At 45.4% G+C, this 24515-nt stretch overlaps 2 protein-coding genes across 2 annotated transcripts; both read right to left on the bottom strand.

The window, feature by feature from the left end:
* Window positions 1-12838: 12838 nt before the first annotated feature.
* Window positions 12839-17407, bottom strand: plrg1 (pleiotropic regulator 1). The gene is made up of 15 exons (XM_084465224.1): window positions 17270-17407; window positions 16959-17065; window positions 16685-16815; window positions 16519-16569; window positions 16335-16428; window positions 16096-16186; window positions 15893-15991; window positions 15678-15770; window positions 15251-15400; window positions 14927-15028; window positions 14433-14535; window positions 14234-14342; window positions 13837-13976; window positions 13418-13611; window positions 12839-13070 (listed from the first exon to the last, which is right to left on the bottom strand). Exons 1-15 carry the CDS (start codon window positions 17276-17278, stop codon window positions 13011-13013), a joined length of 1533 nt encoding a protein of 510 aa, XP_084321350.1. The 5' UTR covers window positions 17279-17407; the 3' UTR covers window positions 12839-13010.
* Window positions 17408-18404: 997 nt separating this feature from the next.
* fgg (fibrinogen gamma chain) lies at window positions 18405-21876 on the bottom strand. The gene is made up of 9 exons (XM_084465891.1): window positions 21770-21876; window positions 21615-21665; window positions 20992-21178; window positions 20759-20843; window positions 20511-20641; window positions 20003-20136; window positions 19481-19665; window positions 19095-19372; window positions 18405-18812 (listed from the first exon to the last, which is right to left on the bottom strand). The coding sequence occupies exons 1-9, from the start codon at window positions 21821-21823 to the stop codon at window positions 18640-18642; spliced, it is 1278 nt and encodes a 425-aa protein (XP_084322017.1). The 5' UTR covers window positions 21824-21876; the 3' UTR covers window positions 18405-18639.
* Window positions 21877-24515: the final 2639 nt, after the last annotated feature.

Below are 24515 nucleotides of genomic sequence, written 5' to 3'. Positions count from 1 at the left end.
CGGTGTCGTCGTTGTTACCCGGGCCCGTGTCCCCGGCCCGGGCCACCACCCTGAACCCGTACCCGGGCTCCCTCTCGTAGTCCAGCGTCTGGTAGAGGTACAGCCAGCCGCTCCGGGCGTGGACGCGGAACGGAGGAGCGGGGAACCCCGGCTCGGGCTCCAGGGAGTAGGTGATCCCGGCGGTTCCGGGGGTGCTGGACGCGTGGGCTAACCCCTGGTGCACCTTCACCTGGATGACCCGGGCGTCCTTGCGGTAGCCCTCGCCGATCTCCACCTGGTACACCAGCGACTCGAAGGCCAGGGCGTCGTCCTCGGGGCCCGCCTGGTCCACGGCGACCTCCAGGGTCAGCCGGGCGCTGAGCGGCGGCCGGCCCCCGTCCCTCGCCACGACCTCCAGAGCGTACGTCCGCCGGGCGCTCGTCCGCAAGCTCCCGTCCGACGTCAGCGTTCCCAGGACGGGGTGGATGGCGAAGGGGGTCTTCTCGCCGGCGTCCGGCCCCCCGGGGTCGGCGAGGTGGTAGCGCACTTGTCCGTTGGCGCCGCTGTCGGCGTCGTGCGCGTGGGCGATGAAGAGCACGGCGCCCGGGGGCGTGTTGCGGGACAGGGTGAGCGCCTCCCGCTCGGCGGGGAAGGCGGGGGCGTGGTCGTTGACGTCGGCCACGCTGACGTTGACCTGGGTGCTGCTGAAGAGGAGGCCGGTGGAGGACTGCAGCACCAGCAGGGCGTAGGGCTGGGCCTCGTGGTCCAGGGGCCGGCGGGTGCTGATGAGGCCCGAGTCCGGGTGGACCGAGAACCAGCCCTGGGGGTCTCCCGAGGAGACGCAGTAGGCGACGGGCTCGGGGGAACCTGGGGAGACACGGAGACACCCAGGGTGTTATACAGGGTCACATCACAGTCAACAACATTACATCTCGAGCCATGGGGGTAGGACGGTGTGATGGTAAGGGCGCTGGACTCCTAACCACAAAGGTTCTTGGTTCCAACCTTAGGTTTGATCAATAATTACATGCTCAATAATGACACCTATGTAACAAGTAGTATTGCCTTGGATAAAGGCCATTCCCATTTGTGTATACATACAATATGGAGGTGTTAATAGGAATGAATATTAGGATATTTGATTTTGATAATATCATGATGCTTGTACACACACACACAAACACACAAACAAACGCATCCAGTCGGCACTATAAGTAATTACCGGTCAGGTCCTTAATCCCTTTGTTTGTAACTACTAAGTAAAGATAGGAAGGAGTTAAGCTGTAGTGGATTTAAACGTTCCCCACCCCGCCTCCTTGTCCTCTCCAGTAAACACACTGATGATGTTTAAGTTGGAGAGTTAATCTGTTAATTGATTAGAGAACCTTGAACTACTTCTAGGCTAGCTCTCTGCTATTGAGGACAGATTTGTGGCGTACGTGATACCACAAAATACTTACACATAGCGTTGTACCAAGCATTGTGTAGCGTTTTATCCTAGCTATCTTTGTTGTATACGGGGAAAATTGTATAGAACAAAGCTTAGCAACTGTTAGGGTGCCTGGCACCCTAACAGTTGCCTGGCACTTGTTTCTATGAACATTTTTACTGTACCGAAAGCAATATATTGTTGTTTCGTATTGTATTGTAAGTCGCTTTGGATAAAAGCGTCTGCTAAATGCACTTAATGTAAATGTGAATGTAACATATATATGCGCACAGAGTGGTACTGTTCACAGAATGGGAAATGTATCATCAATCTGTTGTTTGGCCTGTAATCGGTTGAGCCAGGGAGGGTAGATTAAACTAGAGACTTTACTCTTTAAAGGCTACTTCTTAGGATATTCACCAGGCGACTTCTCCTCTTTCCATCATACACATCTTCTAACAACCATGTCCCGACTAACACTCTGTTTCTCAGTTTTGGCCTTCCATAGACTCTATAATGGCGTTTTCGTTCACCAAAAACAGATATTTTCTAAGACGATCTTCCAAGTGGACGAATTTGAAAATGCTGATGATATTTTTGTTTAGCAGTTGGGGGAACCACTTCAAATACAAGTACTAACTCCAGACAGTGGCTAAAGTGGCATGCAAGAACTAAATGTATGACGGACAGTGTTTTGAAAATGCTCCTGTAATCACCAGCATGGACAGAAAACATTTTGACACAGGGAAAGAGACTTCGCACGAGTTTTGCAGATAGCAGGCATTTTGCGGATACTCCCTTAACATCCACAAAGCGCAGACCAGTCGCATCGCTCTCCATATACGGTCATACTCACTTCCTGGACGGACAGCGGTCACCGTGCCGACGGACGTCCCCGGGGGCGCGTCCTCGGCCACGCTGAAGGAGTAGTGGGACTGGTGGAAGATGGCCGGCGCCTGGGCGCTGCCCACCACGTTGACGGTCAGCCTGGCGGGCGTGGCCGAGCTCCGCCCCCCGCCGTCCCGGGCGCTCAGGGAGAGCGTCACGCTGGCCGTGCCCAGGTGGGCCACGGTGGAGCGCAGGTACAGAGTCCCTGCTCAAACACACACACCGTATGAGCAATACCCAACACATAAAACACATACAAGGCAGGCCTGGGCGATATGGCTGAAAGACATATCGCAGTATAACTTGATGTTATATGTTATATAACTTGATCATATTGATTGATATCGATAACTATTGATAATTGTCCTCATCCTCATCCTTGATAATTGTAATGACCTAAAAAGACTAGGAAGTACCATGCTGGATTTAAACACTTCTGTATGACCTTCCACTGTTCTTCATTGATAAATACTCCAATGTAGATACAACAATGAAAAACACTAAAATATTGTAAATAAGTATGGAACCGTGTTAGATGCTACCGTGTTAGATGCCGTGCTAGATTCGTGCTAGGTGGTCCAGTCTCTTATCGATATTTATTGAACATGTTTTATATTGATATTGATCAAGTCTATCACGATACAATCATTTATTGTTTTATTGCCCAGGCCGAATACAGGGTCTGTTATGAAGATACGATAAGAAATATCGGACAGTACATAAAACAATATAAATAAAAACAGTACACATACAGAAATGGAAACCACAGTTGAGGTCTAAAATATTGCCTGTATATGCTACATTATATGCTACATCATATGCAACATTATACTATGGTTATACTATTATACTATGGTTCCTTTCCATAAAGCCATCACCCCCATATGTGAGCGACAGATGGCCCAGCCGTAAACCCTGTCACCCTAAATTTACTTGACAACCCTAGAGGTGTTAGGGCCCCATCCACTGGAATGAGGGTCTCCTGCTGTGAGGTAGGGGGTGCCCATTCATTTCAAAGTGAATCACTATCAAAGCAACGTGCTCAAGCTAATTTACCGTTCTTATCTCGGGAAACAAAGTATTTTGTGTGCCAATGGACAATGTTTATGCTTAATTCGATAATTAGGAATGGACACATTGTAGGTGCTGCAAAGTGTGGGTGTTTAATGTGTGTTTTGGTGGTGACACTAAGCAGGTTGACTACCCAACCCCTGCTGTGTGGTGGCGATGGAACATGTCTGGCCAGGGTGGATTATGCGTGGTAAGTAAGTGGTGGTTTACCCCAGCAGGAGGGCCCAGCTCAGCACGTCCACGTTAGATAAGACAGTGGAGCGATGTACACACTCGTTTCAGGCAATGTTGTGTGAGCAATTAAACCATTAAAACTGCCCACATTGTTGTGCGCCAATTACTATTCCTACAATATATAGAATGATGTTATGCAAATAACTAATTAATATGGATTGCACACTTATTATATTGTGTCCATGTCCATTGCATATATTTGATATATTGAACAGAATGCTGGTGCTTTTGAAAAGCAGCTTCACATGAAGTTATAATGTCAAGCCATTATACATATTGCATAATTAAGCACTGTACAGTAAAACTAGGTATTTTTTTATGTAAAAAATAAAACCTAGTTGTGCCACTGCCACATTGAGATACAGTGCACCACTGATAAAATAAAGAAAAATGCAGAATGTTTGTTGACACAATTCAGCGTTTACTATGACTTCTCATCCACCATCAATGGGTTCCCCCACCCCCAGCGTTCATCCTCTCCTCGTGGCCTCCTCCTACCTGTGTCTCCGTCCAGGGTGAACAGCCCGGACAGGTCGCTGGGCAGCAGCTCGTAGGTGACCCGTCCGTAGCGCCCGGAGTCCGGGTCGGTGGCGATGGCGGTGAGGATCTCCGTGTCGGACGGGGCGTGGCTGCTGATGCTGGTGGTGTACTGCTCAGGGTTGAACGCCGGAGCGTTGTCGTTCAGGTCCTCCACCTCGATGTGCACGTAGGTCTGAGCGCTCAGCCCTCCCTGGAGAAATGGAGGGAGACAGAGAGCACTGAGTATCTGTCAACGCTTCGACTGTTAGTGTGTTTTCCAATCTCAGGGGCCGAGGGCCACTCATGCGGTCATATGGGGTCCGATTGCTGAGTTCTAAGCTACAAAGATTTTATGTTACATTTTTGCTTAAAATATTTTATTTGAAAGGTTTGATACTCCCTCTTAAGGTTCTGTATGTACATACAGACTGCTAGGATTTTTAGCCACTAGCGGAATACTTTGTCCCGAAGATTAGTTCCCTGGGACATTGATGGGACTAGAAGATGTTGATAGGGATTGGGCAAGGATCGTGTTTCAGCGAAGGTGCTCACTCACCATCAAAAGGTACTGGGTTTGATCCCCAATATCCACAACCTTACTTATAAACATCCTTGAGCAAAATGCCCAACCCCTACCGGCTCCTTAATGACATCTCACTGAATTGTATGAAAGTCACTTAAAAGCGCCTTGGATAAATGACTAGAAAACACACTCACTTGATCCACGGCCTTCACTAGAATATCATGAGAGGTCTGTCCAGCGTCGCGGTCGATATCTTGGGACACACACACTTCCCCCGTGTCTGCGTTGATGTGGAACAGAGGGTGCAGGTCCTTCCGGTCAAAGCCGTCAGACAGCGAGTACTGCAGCGAGGCAAAGTCAGGGCCGTCGGCGTCCGTGGCAACAACCTGAGGTACACAGGAAACGGACGAAAGGTTTTCAGAGGTTTACTCATTCAAATAACTACAACAGTTAAAAAGACTTTGATTGAGGAACAAACTTCAAAACTGTTATTGTCATCTTATAACTGCTTATTACTTGTGTTTGACAATGACATTGACTGATATTCAAATTACTCATATAGTAATTCATACAGTCCTGGTGCAGGTAACAACATTTTGACAAATAGTATGACTATCGTTTGACTATCGTAGCGTGTGATTTTGACTCTCAGGAAATAATTGTACTAATGCTACTAGATAATAATAATAATAATAAAAACATTCATAAAATAATGAAACCCTTTTAAAACTCTAAAAAGGCAGAAGGAGGCAATGAAAGCAATAGAAGAACGGAGAAAAGTGTGCCTTGTGTCTAGGACCGCTGCCTTTCAACTTTACAATGTTTTAGATTATGACCGATTCGATTTTACCGATCCTGGTTGATAGGGTATGTCATAAAAGTGCTATCTTGGACTTTATGAGCTCTGAGAAATGTATGTTTTAGAGCGATGGGGATGGGGAACATACAGCGGGTAAGAGAAGTGCCATTGTGTGCCAATCCACTGTGTATCTGTTGGAAACCCCTAGCCACAGTTACTCACCTAGTATATGTTATGTATAGGTCTATTGTGCTATCTGTTTAGCACAACGGATATATTCTTCCATGAGAGTAGGCTGGTGTTTAGAGTGTGATCTGTGTTCATGTGTAAAAAGCATACATCGCTTGATTGAAATCACAGCTATGTGATACCTCAGTTATCCTTTAATAAGGAAACAGATAGAATGGATCCACAGTAGGCAAGAACGTATTGCTAATGTAATGCACATATTTGTTTTGTGTTCATAAAAAAACAAATATGTGCATTACATTAGCAATACGTTCTTGCCTACTGTGGATCCCCACTGTGGATTCAGTTCACATCAAATGGGCCACTCAAAACCTCACTGAGGTAATTATTTGGTCATCTGGATAGATTTGCGTCATCTTCAGTGGAACCAAGGCATTCATTTACTCCCACTCTGAATCGTTCTTTCATTCGATCGTTCTATTCAATCTTGCTTCAAAATCAAAATGATCAAAGCCTTGTTATCAGATTAATAAGGGGTTAGGCATCGGGCCCAAGGATGCCTACAGGTACGGCTGTGGACATTGGCTATCAACCCAGAATCCTAGCAGGATCGGCCCAGCTGGATCTGTAGAGGTTCTGCCTTTACCACCGTGAGTTCATGTCAGCTCGTGTTTAGAGAGTGAGAGAGCCGGGTATTGACTAAGGCTTCTTTTGTCCCACGCAAGGAGGCTGGTACCATGAGGTGGTAGCCCAGCCATAAGATCTGTCCTATCAAGCAGCACGCGTGCTGAGGGCATCTAGGACAACAACAATGACCAGGTCTGTGTGGAGAATGAAGGACACATTTGTCCACTGTGAGATGACTGAAAGAGACAGACAAAGAGAGGCAGAGAGAGAGAGGCAGTGAGTCAGGAGAGGAGGAGAGAGTCAGGGGAAGAGAGAGGGAAGGGTGGACTGATAGTAGACAGATAGAGAGCGATAGAGTGACAGAGTGATGTGGAATGGGAGAAAAAGAAAGGGGCACGGGCGAACGAATTGGAGAAAGAGGGAGACAGAGCGAGGGGGCGCTGGGGTGGGGTGGGTGAGAGATGGAGTCTGAGAGGTTGGAGAAAGAGATTGATTTAGCGAGATAACACAGAATGATGGAGACAGGGAGACAGATGGAAAGATTGGGTGGGAGAGAGAGAAAGAGAAAGAGATCAAGGGTCAATGTGGTGGTTTTGGTGAACTGATCTGTGGCCGATGCCAAGTAGCCAGCCACTATGCTACACAGACACAAAGTAGAGGTTGATATATTTGACAAAACCCTGTTCTCGTCTCCCCTGCAGTGGTATGACACTGATACAACACGTCCTCAACGGATGTCTCAAACCATTTACTAGGGAGCACAACCCTAAACCCCATCCTACTTGTAGAAAGCAGCTCCCCAGCTCGCTGTGCTCCGGGACCGACACGTTGTACAGCTGCTGCTGGAACACCGGCTCGTTGTCGTTGACGTCCTCGATCACCACGGTGACCGTCGCCGTGGACGACAGGGCCTGCTCGCCCCCATCCTCCGCCTCCACCAGCAGGCGGACCGCCGCTTCCCTCTCTCTGTCCAGCCGGCGCAGTGTGACGATCAGGCCCGAGGCGGGGTCGATGGCGAACATCTGGGAGTCCCCCTGGGGGCCCGACCCCCCCGGACCCAGGAGGGAGTAGCGGACCGAGGCGTTGGGCCCCTCGTCCCCGTCCCGGGCCCTCACCTGCACCACGGAGGTCCCCGGGGGGACGTCCTCCGCCAGGCGGACCGTGTAGGCGTCCCTCTCGAAGGTCGGGGGGCAGTCGTTGACGTCGGTGACCATGAGGTCAAAGGTCACCTCGGTGCTCAGCGACGGGCCGGCCTGGTCTGTCGCCCGCAGTGTCAACTCGAAGCGCTCTCGCTCCTCCCGGTCCAGCGGGCCGTCGACGCACAGGGCGAACAGGAAGTGGTCCGTCTGCTTCAGGGTGAACCTGCCCTCGCCGCCCTGCAGGGTGACGGTGACCTTCTGGCTGTCCCCGAGGTCGGCGTCGCCGTCGGACACGAGGATCCGGGCGACGTACTCCCCGAGGCCGGCCCCTTCCGACACCGCGGCCTCCCCCGACTCGCTCAGGAACAGGATGTTGACGGTGGGCGTGTTGTCGTTGACGTTCAGCACCTTCACCCCGACGAAGGCGCTGCTGAACTCCGGCTGGGCGCCGTTGTCCCGCGCGCTAATGATTAACTCATGAAACGACTGCGTCTCGAAATCGAGCGGTTTGTTGATGTAGATCACCCCCGTGCTTTCGTGGATGGAGAACATCTCGCCGGAGTCACTTTGGCGTCGGTTTATCTCATAGGTGATAAGGCCGTTGCTTCCGAGGTCACGGTCTGTCGCGTGCACCCGGCACACGGTGGAGTTCACCGGGGCGTCCTCGGACACCGAGGCGTGGTATTCGGACTGATTGAACACGGGCGGGTGGTCGTTCTCGTCCAGCACGTGGATGTTAACGTGTAGGGTCCCTGTCCTAGCAGGGATGCCCCCATCGAACGCCTCGATGGTCAGGGAATAGAAGTCCAGAGATTCTCGGTCCAGTCTGCTGGTGAGCAGGAGGTCAAGGTGGAAGGGGTTGTCTGAGCCATTGCGATATTCCAATTGAAATAACCTACGCATGTCAACTTCAGAGATCCTATAACCCTGGGTACCAAACTCCCCCTCATCCTGGTCCTTGGCCCCTTCGAGTTCAAAGCGAGATCCAGGGGGGCTCAGCTCTGATATTTCTAAATCGATTGTATCCGATGGGAAAACAGGGGAATGGTCGTTTACATCGTTGACCTTGATTTTCACCTTAATCACCTCCCCGGTTAGGGTCGCTGCCACGAATTCATACTTATCTCGAATCTCCCGGTCAAGGACGATGGCCGTAGAGATGATCCCGGTGTCTGCATTTATTTCCAAGTCTATAAAAACATAGGAATCTCTGCTTTCCGAGATGAAGAATCCGGACGAACTTGGCGCACTCAACGCAGCAGAGATATCCCCCACGATGGTTCTTGCGGGCAGACCCTCCTCGATGGACAGCGTGAGGTTGGACACCTGTGCGAGTGACCGGGTCCCAAACAACCACAAAACAAGCAGTAGATGGAGTGCTGAACTTACATTTTTGTGACCCATTCCTCCTTTAAAAAATAGCCAAATGTGGCATGAAACACAAGGGAAACTACATATTTTTCTTCTGACTGACTTCTAATCCTAAACGAGATGTCTCACGTTTCGGACCCGCGCTCAACTCGACAGCTTGCGAGCTGCCCATTGTTTCGCCTCAAAGGTCATCCCGTGACTGGAACAGCATTTCCACAAACCGGTGCCTGGACTCCATAGAAAAATAAAATCACCAACGTAACTTTGTATTCGAAGCGCTATAATTATTTAGGTAAAATTAAGTCGTTATTCGGGAATCCGTCTGAGATTCGCTGTCGATCGCCGCTGAGCGTGTCCGCCGTCCCACCTCGTGTCAGCATGGTCCAGGGCTAGCTGAGCCGCGCTCCATCTGTGGCCGGGTCAGACAACAGGGTTTAGGTTCTTAACCCAATTAGCCCAAGCAGCCAGTTCTCATGTCTTCGAAACGTCATAATGTTTTCTGGAAGTCAAATCAAGAATAAATTAGTGTGAATTCACTGTATTATTATTTTTTTTTTTTTTACAAATTGTGTTGAATGTATCTGTGATAAGGATCAACAATGCCTTTATTACACAAGTTCAAGTGCGAATTTAAATAGTTCAAGTCAGTCGACTCCTCGTTTGCTGTTACGATGACGCCCTCTATTGGCTTGGACAGAGATTTTGTAAGCTTTCCATAATACAGGTGCATTTCAATCAATTTGAATATTGTGGAAAAGTTAATTGATTTTAATAGTTCAATTTAAAAAGCTAAAGTCATATATTATATTGATTCATAACACCCAAAGTGAAATATTTCAAGCCTTTTTTATTATTATTATTATGGCTTATAGCTCATGAAAACCCCCAAAGTAAGTAAGTAAAACAATGTTTCAAAATGAGGTTTTCATTTGTAAATGCAGGGTACACACTATAACCTGGGAAAGGCATGTTTGAATTCCCTCATTCAGCGACTGCAGGTGTGTCCCATTGGTGCAATTATCGTTACCAGGCAACGGCTGTAACATAAGAACTTGAGTAAACAGGCATCTCACGCAACACTTCAACCTTCATCTGAAGTACCCAGATCTTACTCTTACCACTTGATCCCTCGGAGAAGATGCCGGCTCACATCATGCTGTCCTATCAGTGGGACGACCAGCCGCTGGTGAAGAGGATACACGACCGCCTGATGGAGCACGGACTGCCCGTGTGGATGGACATCGAGGGAGGAGTGACCGGCAATATCAACGATGCGTGAGTATAACAGTACATTGAGTGGATGGGAAGGGGAAAGCCTAAAGGTTCCCCCGGCTCCTCTCTCTGATTGTTTAAAGTTCAGAATGCTATAGCTTTTGCAATTTTTCTTCATTTAAATATTTCTAAATGCAATAGCATTGTCAGATAAAATAAGTATCTATCAAAGTTTCACTATTATTTAACATGATGAGACACACTATCCAAAGCAACTAGAACTGAATAAAGACCAATGGAGGTGGTGGTATGCTGGAGACATTAGGGTGGGAGCACAAATCCTTTTCAGAGTCTTAAATATCCCACTACACACTATCTGGTTCCTAACCACTTATTTACTTGTCAAGACAACATGCAACTGGATACCCTCAAGAGAAGGTGAGAGTTTGTGTGCGTGAGTAAGTGAGTGAGTCTGCAGACTAACTACAGGCCCCTACCGGCTCATTAATTACATGGATCAACAAATCACAGTGGTGTGTGTATATGTGTGAGTGTGTGTATATGTGTGTGTGTGTTTGTATGCGTTTGTGTGTGTGTTATTGTATGTGTGAGTGTGTTTACATATATACTGTATGTGTGCATGTTCTTTTTCATGTGCGTGTGCGTTTATGTATGTGCATGTGTGTGTGTGTGTGTGTGCATGTGTTTTCATATGTGTGTGCATGTTTATGTGTGTGTACGTGTTTATGTGTTTGTGTGTGTTTATGTTTGCGTGTGTTTTTATGCGTGTGTGTTTATGTTTATGTGTGTGTGTGTGTGTGTGTGTGTAACCACCAGGATGGCTGCGGGCGTGGAGGAGGCGGCGGTCATCTGTCCCATCATGACCCCGGCCTACCAGGCTTCCCGCAACTGCAAGCGGGAGCTGAGCTACGCAGACTCCAGGGAGGTGCTCACCGTACCCGTCATGCTGGCCCAGGACTGGGAGGCCAGCGAGTGGCTGGGCCTGGTGACCGCTGGGCTGCTCTGGGTGGACTTCAGGTGAGGAAGGCCTTGGGGAGAACAAAGAGGGATGGGGGGGGGGGGGGGGGGAGACAAAGGTATTGTATAGTGATTTATATAGTAGAACAGAGACAAATCCCAGACCACCATAAAGAAACAATAAGCTGTATAGAGAACAGAATGAAAGAAAATGTGCTAGAGAATAGTTTATAATGAATAATAATTCAGCTTGAACAAAAATATTAAAATCATTTTGATTTTTCATTTGTTTGCTGTTTTTCTTCACTGGCAGTAGCATTGACGATGCAAAATAATAGTACAGTGGATTTAATTTACTACTTTGATCCAAAACAAACTTAGTAACTTTAGACACATGTAATTAATAGGCAGGTATCGCTTTAATCATCTCGGATGGCAACAGGTAAGACTTTGGAGACTGGGCATCATTTGATAGGTTCAACTAGACAAACTGCTATTGACCACCTGCTTCTTACCACAATTTCCCCCTCTCATACATCACGGTCCACCAGAAATGCAGAAACGGACGACGAGCACTTTGAGAGCTGTGTGCAGTCCCTGGAGGCGGAGATCATGTACAACGCCGGCCACCTCCTGGTCGTGCCCGAGGTTCCTGAGGACGTGACTGACGAACCAGAGCCCAGCGAGAGACGCCCTCTGAAGAGGAAGCCGGGACGCCGCTTCCGCCACGCTCAGTCTATGCTCTACATCCGGGAGTCAGGTGTGTGTGTGTGTGTGTGTGAGTGAGTGAGTGAGTGAGTGAGGTGTTGTGTGGACACATGGAAGAATCCGGTTTGGATGAAGGTGTTCCACCCGATTGACACATTAATGGGCACGGAAATACATTTGGACCATTTCATCTTCACGATAAGGTCAACATGAATGTTTTACATTAACATAAATATATTTTTTTCCTCCATATCTAGGAAGGATTCGTCAGGGTAGGGTTGTGCAGTTGTATTATCCAATTGACTGCTAGGGACAATTCAGTGATCTAATCAACATTAGGGATTAGTACATATTCCAATCATTTGAATGACCCAAACTGAAACCACACCCATGGTTACAAAGCTATATACTCCAATAGTGTGTGGTAGATGGTCGGTTTACGTTGACAGGGGAGCAGACTATGGACCCGGACAGTGACCTCAGGAGCAAAGTGGAGCTCCATGAGGAGCCAGGAGAGCGTGGCTCCTGGGAAGAGCAGAAGGGGATCGGCTGTAAATACTTCCGGAACGTCGCCACCAGCGGATACCTTGGTAGGCGAGGCTCATCAACGTGAACAAATCCAAAAAATGAAACATAGCTGAAACTTTCTTGTTGTTTATTATTAATGAACCAATATAAACATCACATTGCAAGCCAGGAAGAGGGGACATTTTAGCTTCCTCTATGTACAACTGGCAATCTGTTGGGATAATAGAAAAAGCAAAGAAAAAAAAACATGCAACGTCAATTGAATTTGCTTGACGTTTCCTTTTGCAGGATATCACCATGGTGAGGCCGATGCCAGTTCTCAACCTAGTGAGGACTGTTTGAATACAACCGGTTCTCCTCAGAGTGAGGAATGTGTGTTTACTAAAACCCGTTCTCACCCAAGTGCTGACCGTGAGTACAGCACAGCCCATCTTGAGGACAGCGGGGACCGTGTGTATACTACAGACAGTCCTGTGGAGACCGAGAGGTGGCTTCTGCTGGCAGACCAGATGGATCAAAGCTGCAAAAGGGCCGTTATCATCAAGAACAAACACACCGGGAGATTCCTGGCTGTCCAAGAGGGCCGCTTTGTTGGACTAACGTCGTACACTGAAGACTGTAAATGGTTTCTTGAATGAAGAGAGGGGAAGGGGAATATGTTTTTTTTTTTTTTCCCCATGGTAGCTTTAGCTTTTAGAAAGTTTCTCATTAGGCACAATCAATTAACTGATGGCATTTTTACAGACCAGACTAGGACACTGATTTTGTTAGAATCATTCTATGACGATATAAAAAAACAAATAAAGATTGGAAAAATTAAAATCTTTTCCTCTTGAGGATCTCTGGTTTCCAGTTGACCGGGTGGCTTTCTTCCGTCTGAAAGTAAGGAAATTATAAAAACAGGATTAATGCAATGCGTTAATAAAAAGGCACAAATAATACATTTTGGTAATATTGGGTGTCAATAACAGTGAGTATCCATGACCCCATAAATGTATGTTCTGTACGGCATCAAAACAGTAAAATATATTACGATGAAACATAATTATATATGTATAACAATATTTTTATCACTAACTCCATATTGTTCCCTTTTTATTATAATAGTATATGTGAAATAATACTATTTCACAAAAGCAACTTGCACACACACACAAAAAAAATAAAAAAAGTACACTCAAAAGCAAAAGCAGGGTGAGTAACAGTGCGAGCGGCCAACTTACCGCCGTGTCGTCCTCCCGGTACACCTTGATGGTCTTGTCCGCCTCGGCGGTGATGAGCCGGCTCTCCGAGTGGTCAAACATGCAGGCGAATATCCCGGACTCGCTGTCCAGGGAGCCCGGCTGCACGGCCGCGTGGATGCGCTGGAAGTTGTAGCCCGTCCTCCAGTCCCACATGTGGATGGTCCCGTTGTCCGCTGCGGGCCACGAGAAAAAAAAAAAGAGATTGGGTCAGGAATTTAAAAACAGAACGTTGAGTTTCATGGTCACCATTTTTACGACACCAACCCAAACACCAACTGATCATCACCATGTTGGCTAACTTTGGCAGTCGAAATTAGATCCTTTAATCGTCATCTCTTAACTTTAATTAAAAGGAGTCGCACCAAAGTACAAACATTTAAGATGGTGGACCATTGTACCTCCAGACACCAGGACGCCGTCAGAGTTGACCGCCAGAGTGTTGATGATGGCGTTGTGCCCAGAGAGGTTCTGGATGAAGTTGCCGTCCGGAAACGTCCATTGTTTGATGTTATCAGCAGAGCCAGAAGCAAAGGTGTATCTATAGGAAACGGGGACAAAGACAGACAAAATAAACATAAAAAGGAAAACTATCAACGTTTTTACAGGTTAAAAATCCCACTACATTGTGACCCACCTTGTGTCAAATGGGAAACCATCTATTTCAACCACCATTTACCTTCATAAACGGTTCAGGTGACTTCAGTTCATTACACCTCGCCAGATGAAACAGACGTAGTGACAGTGTTGTGTCGAGAGCTAATATCAACAAAGAAATATCTAAATCTGTGCTCTTACTGTCGAGGATGCAGCACCACTGCCCTGACAGACTTCTTGTGGTTGGTCAGCGTGGCTCTGGTCTTCCCGGCCACCAGATCCCAGAGCCTGATGGTGGAATCGTGGCTCCCTGGGAAAACGGAGTGAAACAATCGTTGGCATCGGAAGGCCTGGAAATCCAATCGTAGCCAGACTCAGCCCAGAGGTGTTGTGGCTCTACCTGTGATGATTTGGGGCTCGGCCGCCTGGCATTTGACCGTTGCCACGGTGTTTGTGTGGCCGGAGAGCGTGTGCACGTTGGCCTTCGTTCTGATGTCCCACACCTGCAGAGGAGAGACCACAAGACAAATAAACCATCTGATTTTACATCTGATCGCCTGAAGACCACCAATGCACAGACATGGATTAAGACCCATTGGCTGTTGTATGTTAAGTTACATGTGTTGAAATGGAATCATTGCTACATGTTCAGCACATCCATCCCCTGCACACACAAGACCAATATAGACAGTTGTAAAAGTTGTCAATTACTACTTCTATACAGATTGTTTACGTATATGTAAAGGCCCAGCACATTTCTCACAATGGAAAATTTAAAGCAAATCAAGTTATAAAAAAGCAACCTTGAAAGCATTAATGTGGTCGACAGTGACTCTGCCCCATCATTTACTATTCATATAGTCGAGGCTGACTGACAGAAGTGCACATGCTTACCCTGGCTGTGGCATCTCGACTGCACGTGACCAGCACGTCAATGGTGGGGTGGAGGTCCAGGCCGTACACGGCACTCAGATGTCCGTGGTAATGTCGGATGACCTAATGCACACATACATACAGTGTTTAGGGCAAGTACAGGGGAAATATAACAGCACATCTTAAAAATAGGCCTATTTTGCTATTTTGGCTTTGTTCGCCTTTTTATTTATTTTAATAAATACCACTGGCACAGAAACACAATATAAATGTGCATAACGTAGTTCAGAGTAGTAGTATTGGACTATAGGTCTACACTACAGCAGTCTGTGCCAGACATTGTACCTTGTTGTACTCCAGATCCCAGCACTTGACCTGCTTGTCCTCGCCACACGAGAACAGGTAGGGGCTACGGGAGCTGACTGCCACGCCGCGCACCGTGCTGATGTGTCCCGTCAGAGACAGCTTCAGCTTCCCACTGGCCAGGTCCCAGATCTGGGGAGAACCACCAACCATCACACACACACACACACGCACACACGTATTATAAAAAGCATATTATGTTTTATTGTCAGGCTGGCTTGTAAAATAGATGGTTAATCTCAGTGAGACTAACCAGGCCAAATAAAGGTTAATACCTACCTTGCTGCAAGCCAAAATTTAAATTTGATTCATCGTTAAGCCGTGCAGTCAATTCAGGTATGCATTTCACTGCAGTTCAAACAACGTGTGTGATTTAACCTTGTGCTGGGTGTCTCTACGTAGTACGTACCTTGATGGTTCTGTCCGCAGAGCCTGTGACAAACCACTGGTTACCCGGTTCCACCGCTATGGATCTCACCCAGCCCAGATGACCGCTGATGACCTGAGATACGAGAGAGTAGTTAAAAAAAAAAAAAAGAACCTCCAAGTGGCTTCTAATACGAGCCTGTGACAAGAACTAAACGACAAGTGGCAAAATACAAAAGTACTAAATAAACAAATTACCCTGAACAGCTTCCATGGGGGATGCCACGCAGGTTTGGGCATGGTCGGTGCTTTCCTCACAAGAGCAGAGGTCTTGGTGCCGCCTCCTTCCATGTGCACCTACAGCCAATAATGTGATAATGCACTTTCACCATACACCTAGCTCGTCATGAAACGGTGTTAAGGGTCAAGATGAATGTGTTGTGGTGTGTTGAGAAAATTACCAAAGAGGACATTGGGGGCTGGGACCTTTCTGCTATTCCTGCATGTCTGTGAATGTCCCCGACACTAGCAGCCGTGCGGCTGGCATCAAGTCTGAAGGCACACACACACACACACACAGTTAATAAAATAAAATACAAAAATAATATAAATCTGTCAAAAAATGTGCTAAATGTGGAGGAAATAATAGCTTAATGTTTTACTATGCAAAACAGCAATCTATCCTTAAAGTGTAGAGTACCTGGCCTGGGAGGGAGGCAGGGTCAAGGCCATTGAATGGACTCCTCCTTCACTCGGCATCCGGTGGATCTTTGTTTCAGCAGTCAGTGCTACTCCTATTAACAACCGTTCACATAGATGAAACACAATATCCAAACAAGCAATGAGATCTATGATATATACTATTGCACTTGTACAATATTTACCAGGTCCTGATGGGTAGGCGTGTGTCCCGGTCACAAGGTATTCTGGGTCGTCTGATAAAAGACAAACTTAATTAAACACAGATCACTGTGTAAGGGATAACACTGCGAGCGATCCAATGGGGTTTTGAAGAAGGAAATAAAGGATTTTTCTATTCCGTCAACACACCTGACTCTGTGCTTGTCTGGTGTCCATGAAGGCCGCCGTGTAGAGGTCTGTCCTTCCCTTCCTTGAGTACGGGCATGTGCAACACTGCGCCATAATCCGCTTTTAACTTCGAGGACATCTTCACCTGGTGACTGCGATTACAAGACACGGATGTTGGCAGCCGGCATTACGAATAAGTTATTCAGAAATGGAATGAATTGAATACTATTTTAAATAAATAAAAAGTCAGGGATAAATCCTTAGACTCATGTGAGTTACAAACAGCGGGGCTTACCTGTGATCGTCCAGTGCGATTGGTTTCGCATGATCCGATACAAACATATCATGAGTCCTTTTGAGGGATCTGAAGACCAGCGTGTGGACCGAGTGCTTTTGCACATCCTGAAAGAAACACCTCGTTAAGAAAACAGTAGTTCCCTATAGATACACGGACGGCGGTATTGGCATCATTTACCACCAAATATCTTAAACTAATACAGAATCACCACTGCGGTAGTACTCTTCCTCCAGAGAAAAGCATGCTATGTAACGGTAGCATCAACACGAGAACAAATTAAAAGTCAGAGAAGTTGGCTGATGTGTTACCTCGGTCATTGCGGCGTTCACTTAACGTACAATAAGCACTTAAAACAACACTGATTTTTTTTAAAAAACGATTAATCTCAGTCTTTTGTAGTGTTAATATTCCACAGAGAAACTCATTCACAGGCGGAGCAAAAACGACCGCCGAATGTCTCGGAAGAAAACAATGCATGGCATCGGGTAAGCTTCCGGGTCAAATGCGGATCAAACCAGCGTCTTTAAAAACGTACGCCCCCTGAAGGAGGGGAAGACTGCATGGTAATGCAATGCCATTATAGTAGTTTTATTTTCCCTTTTTAAGGCGATAGTCTCGAATCACCCGTTAATAGCTATATACCTATAGATGCTACAAATGTAATTCTTAAAGCGTGTGAAATACCCTAAGAAGAGAACTAATTTTATGTTTGGATAACATTGGCTGTTCCCTTTAACATGGCGTTTGGCAAATCTAGACAATGTTTGTTTAGCAGAGAGAGAACATCAAATAACTAATAATTCATCCAACTGAAGTGTACTTTGTGTTTGTGTGTTGTTCTTAGATAAACCTTTGGATTTTGACGATCCGAGTGTTACACCTCTGCTTTTATTTGGTTCCGCTCACTCAGTAGCGGTGCTCCTGAGTTCTCCTTGGCTTCAATGGATCCCTCCACCCACACCCAATAGCTCACTTATTATAATAATAAGCTCACATATTATTTCATGTGCCCCCAATCAACCCTTCTACAGGCAGCAAAAATACCTTCCCTGATAGTCCCCTCTACCTCCCTACCTCTGCTTCATGCAGTTTGCATGGAGCTTGCCAGCTACAATGAAGACCCCATGGACCCCCCCCCCCCCCCCCCCCCCGTATGCCCGATACTTTGTAAATGATCCACACAGGATCTGATTGTGGTGTGCACTATTTGTTGTTTCTATGTTGACATACGGCGTCTGTTGACCGTTTCTTTTGCAAGCTTGTTTTTTTTGATACAAATGGATTGGCTGTAAACTTTTTTTTGTGCAGCCTCGCTGTAAGTCAGTTTGGACACAAGCGTCCACTTTTGACTAAATGTCAATGCTTTGGCTAAAGATATATCTACATTTACATTTAGGGCATTTAGCAGACGTCCTTTATGCACCCAGTCAAGCACACAAGACATATATTTTTGTTTGTTTAATGACAATAAACAGAGAACAAGGGGGCGGGAGTGAGAGACCGTGTTGTGTTGATTTGTCTTTAGGTATGGTGTTGTGAGTACATTGTGTTGTGAGTATGTTGAGTTTTTTCAACAGTTATGTCATTTTCACTTTAAGGTACTGGTGGAAAAACTCAAAACATGTAACACAATTATTGTAGCTCCCAGATTAGCATTCAAAGTGGGGACGAGAGGATCCTAGAGCCCTCCAAACTGCTTGACCCCAGACTGCTGTTGTCCGTCGACGTTGATCCTGCTGACGGGAATGATCTTCATGGTGGTCTCCTTCAGTGAGTACCAGCGGCTGTGCCACGTCACCCAGATGATGCCGTTGTCGAAGGCCCCGGCATCCTTCTCCGAGTACGTTCCGCCTTGATCAGGGGAGGAACGCAACAGGGTTCAAATAAACCAGGGACACACACAAGCACACACACGCACACACACACACACACACACACACACACACACATGCATGCCTATAATATGTAAAGTACTAGTAATTGTGTGTATTTTGAGTGCTGTGGGGGGGGGGAGGTCAAATTATTTTATTCTAAATACCCTATAGAGTGATTCATTGGCATGTGGAAGGGAGGGAAAACTGTAATGGTCCCTTCAAAATGGGCTCAGGGAAGGGGTAAGCTCCATGTCCTTACCCTGGTAGTATTTGCCGTTGAGGTGGCCGGCGTGGCATCTGTTCATCCACCATCCGGAAGAATCCTGGAGGGCACAGTTGCCGTCGTACTTGTCGTTGTCGTTGTCGGGGGTGCTGAACTGCATGCCGTTGTGAATGGTGTAGGCCTTGTCACTCGCGTCGTCCCCGAAGTCAAAGCCATCGAAGGCGTCCCCTGCATCGCCGGCAAAGTAGTAGCCGTAGGTCAGACGGTACTTATCCTGCTCTGGTCCAACTCGGAACATGGCGTAGTCGGCATACCTGGTGAGAAAGATTTGCGTTGAGTTGCTGGTAGTTTAGTCCCTGCGCCATGCTACCATGATAACCATGGATGGACTTTGAAGGATTTTAAGGTAACTTTGACTATACTTTTTGTTGCCCTGCCAGTCAACCATCTCTATCCTCAAGACATATGGGAGGGTAACACTGGTGGTCAAAAGGTGCATCTTCTCCAAGCCAAGCCAAAAGTCTGTGTTGTCGTCTGGGGAAAGGTATCCAAAGCCCTCCTTGTATGGGATCCAGTTTCGGTTGAAGTCCACCAGTCCATTCTTTCTCTGAGAACATTAGAGCATAGTGCTATTTGGACATTTTCTGTAATCTACTCATCACTTTATTACAATCAACTATGTCATTTTATTAATATTTTCAGTAAGCTGCTCAATATTTCCATTGTGGAGTAAAGAAAACTGATGGGCTGATGAAGGTTTTGTTGTGCTCCAGCTTCAATGACCTGAACAGTTAAGCAGGGTACTCAAGCAGTTGACAATATCTTGCATAAAAATAAACACATTGCCTCTTCTATTCCATCAAATGTTCCATCAACATTACTATTGCATCATGGTTTGATGTGCACAAGTGGTACTGTTCCATAAAGAGGGAGATGAAACCCACCCTCTGAATCACAGTGAAGCCCCGACCAAAGGTGTCGATCTCACAGTAAACCAGGAACTGGTCTGTGGCCTTCGCCGGCTGCACATAGTACAGACCATTGGTAGTGGCTCCTTTGTTGGCAATATCCTGGCAGTCTGAGTGATGACAAATGCATAATGACTGTAATGTTAATAAATTCATGATTGATTATTATCATCCGTTAACCAACAGAACATCTTAGAATCGAGCTGATAGGTTATTGTCTGTTTTCCATTTTAAAAGGAATTCCTACAACAGACATTTAACCCTGTGTAAACCCATTGCCGTGTAACTTACATACACAGGATTTCAGGGAAACAAAGTACAAAGTTTTGTAGTGGGCGAGGTGGAATGTCTCATTGTTTACTCATCGTATTTGAGGCCAAATATTGATGAGATGCTAGCTAAACAAGGGAACGAGGACATGAGCACCATTGTGACAGAGCTTCAGATGTAGTGGGAAGGACCTAGCGGCCACGGGTTATGTCACCTGTGCCAGTGATTGGCTGGATCTCCACTGTGTCCTTGCACGGCACACTGCACGTCGCCTCCAGCTGACGGATGAGCTGCTTGAGGTCTTGCATTCTCCGGTCATTTGATAAAACAAAATTCTGGAGTTCACTGCCAAAACGGGACAAAAGAAGAAATGGGTCAGAGATGTCCTAGCTTGTGATTTCGTTTCAATAGTGGATTTTTTTGACCTTGATGGATTTTCATTAGTTTGATTTGTCGACTCACAATAGCTGCTGCTCCTGAGAGACGATGGTCTTCTCAAACCGGATGACGTCATCCATCATGTTGGAGGATTTTTTGAAGAACAAATCTGTGGAAAAATCAAAAACAAACAGTAGAAGAATCTGGATGATCTCACAAATGTACATTTTAAGCTTATAAAAAACAAATGTCTAAACATCTTTAGAATCCATTCCCTAGATATACTGTAACCAGGCCTGACATCATCTAATTTTTACCTGGTTGTGCGGACTTTTGCGCCAACGTTGCAGAGTCCCTCATGAAGACGACTTTCTCCTCGGCTCCCCTTGTTATATTACTTATGCGTTCCAGTTCATCCAGCATATCATCTAAATTGTCATTTACATCAGGGGTATACTTAAACAGGTAGTCAGCCACTCCACAGGTAGTTGGGCAGTACTTTCCCTAAAAACAGTAAATAATTGTAGTCTTAATTCATGTTTTCAAAGCAAAATAGTAATAACACTGTTATATCACAATGTATTGTTTGTCTTTGATGGCATAGAACAACTAAAATGAAATGTAATATGCTAATACGACTTCACTGATGCTTTTATCCAAAGCAACTTACAGAGATTACAAAATATGTAATTAAGGATCAGGTAGTGGTGAGGTATCTGGCTCAAGGATGCCTATTGGTATACTGAAGACATTAGTGGTCGCACGCAGAACCTTTTGGCTGCAGTCCAACACCCTAACCAGTCATCTAACCTGCTGCCTATTCTAAAATGGAATCCATTACAACAACATAAATATGATGTACTGTGTGTGAGAACCCCCATTAAAAAATGATTAAATCTGGTGATTGTTTTCAGTGATTTAATTTCAGCAGGATACTTACAAAGGCTTCATCTGGTTGACATGCCTGCATCGGCGAGCTGTCCCCCCTCTGCTACAGAAGATAAAAGTGAATACATTGTATAAGGTTAATATTTCTCTATGTTGTTATTTGACATGAAAAAAAGAGAATAATTCTGGTCAAGCTTAGAAACTTACTGCTGATGCGATGGGGAAAAACACAGTCAGTGCTCCGAATATTAACAAATTCATTTTTGCTTTGTCCCTTGCCTTCTTTTTGGGGAATGAAGTGCAGAACGGACTCGACTGCTATATATTTATCTGGAAAGGGACTCAGGGTGCTAAGGTCTTCATGAGTAAACATCCCACACATGACCTGACTCAGCTTTCGTGGCATGACTCACCTTGCTGTCAGATTTCCCATAAATTACCATATTCCAACTATACCTGTGTTGCAAAACATTGTTGTGAATTGTGTCTATGTGACTGAAGTGACTCATTTGTACTATTTGTATGTATCATTCTGTACCATGCAATGTTTCGCCAGATAGACATTTTGACCTTTGCACAATAAATCTTAAATAAAGGGCAATTCAGATGTAGACCTTTTGTTGATCAATCATATCCCTTCTATGATTTTTTTTAAGTTTCATTCCATAACAAATTAAAGTACAGAAAACAGCATGTATGAATATTGAGAATAAACCACATTATTTGTTTTGGTTTATTCACAGGTTCATCACAGGTTTCAACCACATCTGATAATACTTCTCACAAAAATAACACTACATTAAACTCATTAAGAAATATCAGAAATTGTAAATATACCGTTTGGATTCCATTGTACCATTTAGATTCCGTGCTTTTAGATTCCTTTTTAGATTCCATGCCATGCTTTTAACTGCCACTAGTGGCTGTAACACTACAGCCTTTGTACAAGATACCCCTAAAAACAACATATATTGAATTCTACTGTGCTTTTTTTTTTCTTGTATATCAATGGTAAACTAAAAGAAGGGTGCAAGAGTGTATGTGATAGAACACACACGTGTGTGTGTTCAGTCTTCAGACAGATCAGCCCGTCGCCTGTTTCTGTCTGAAGACAGAAATCTGTCTTCAGACAGATTTCTAATCTGTCTTCAGACAGATTTCTAGCAGACCTGGTCCTGGTCGGACCAATCACAACTGTTTATCTATTATAGGGCGGGTTTAATACGATGACTGTACAGAGGAACGCCCTATGGGAGTGCCGTTGAGAAATTGTCATAACCAACAAGATTGCTGCAGCTGATGCAGAAGCATTTTTAAATTTTGTGTCGCTATATAAGTCTACCACAATCCAGCTTTTTAATTTAAATGTAATTTAAATTGAAATGCAGTATAGTTATTGAACATAAATGTACGAGTGGATTGACACTCAAATCAATATGGTGTGAGTGAATGTATACTTTCGTCATATGGCTACGGATAGTTTTATACACTAGTGAAGAAAGTGAAGAAACACAAGATGACGTACAACCGTACAAACCTCAACCACTGGGGTGCCGACATTGGACCATAAATCTAACATTGACTACTGTGGGTCCATACAGTTTTAAGAGCGGATATAGCCACAAGACCAAAGTTCTGGCTGACCCAGGAATGAACTGGTCGGCCCGTGAACCTAAAAAGGTTTGAACTTTGTTTGAACCGACGTCTTTATGGATGAGCACCAGATGGAAAGTGTCTGCTTCTCTCTTCCAAAGCGAGGCAGAGGGGGAGCCATTCCTTCCCTAGACTAGGTCTTGGCAGTTACATTTTTCAACAGAAACCTTGTGTTGTTTTCCAAGTAGCAACTTCAGTAGGACTGGGTAACAGATACATTCCAAATAGTTTTTATCATGTTCTTGTAGTATTGTAGTTTACTCTCAATGTATGTACTTTTGGGTTGTCTGGAGGCCTTACATCTATAATCAAAACAATCACTGAAACAATGATGATCATTCACACTAAATAGCTTTAAATACATGCGCGATGCACACACACACACACACACACACACACACACACACACACACACACACACACACACACACACACACACACACACACACACACACACACACATACACATACACACACACACACACACACACACACACACATACACACACACACCAATCTTGTTAGGAATTGGTTCAGGAACGTTGGAATCTTGCCAGAATTCCCTCCATGAACTCTCAGCCTTCACAGCTGCGAGCAAGAAGTAAATATTTCACAAAAGGCTTTTAAGGACCAGCGGAAAAAATATGTTGATGAACATAAAGGAGGACAATTGACTTTCCAAAGCACGAAAAGTTTCTGTTCAGTTTTTGCCTCATACCGTAGCATTGGCTTTTCTGACTGTGGTAGTATTGATACAGCAACATGCTAGCATATCAGAATGAGTTAGTATAAACTCTAAAACATATTTTTCTATTAGTAGTCGTCTCAGGGTTGTGCTATTTCCTCCAGCCTATACAAGCCATAAAATAAAAACCTGTTTTTCTCTTTCATTAACTTGAGGTTCATTTCACAGTTGGAACCCACCAAGGAGAAAAAGGTGTGGAGAGCCTCTTTCCCAGTTCCCCAGTGGTCACTGGTGTATATGAGGGGTCATGTCACCCTGGAGTAAATCTACACGAGACTGAGGGCAAAGGTTTGCTGTAAAGCTACTGCAGGGTTCAACTTGTGGTCAGGGCAATAAGTCTCCTGAGCTAAACACGGGCTGATTGTTCGCCAACTTTCCCAACAACATTAGCGAACAATGGTTTGATGTGACATGTTTTTTAAATGTTGATATGACAGCTATGTTGTCCTTTAAGCATTTGTTATAACAACTCTCTTTGTTTGTGAGTAAGAACGTAAAAGTTGCTCAAGAAACTGTGCTGGATAACCTGGTTGAATTCCCTCCCTTCAAATATTA

The sequence above is a fragment of the Micromesistius poutassou genome, assembly GCF_964030765.1.
Source record: "Micromesistius poutassou genome assembly, chromosome: 3".
Classification (NCBI taxonomy): Eukaryota; Metazoa; Chordata; class Actinopteri; order Gadiformes; family Gadidae; genus Micromesistius; species Micromesistius poutassou.
This window is presented reverse-complemented; position numbering and strand designations above follow the sequence as displayed.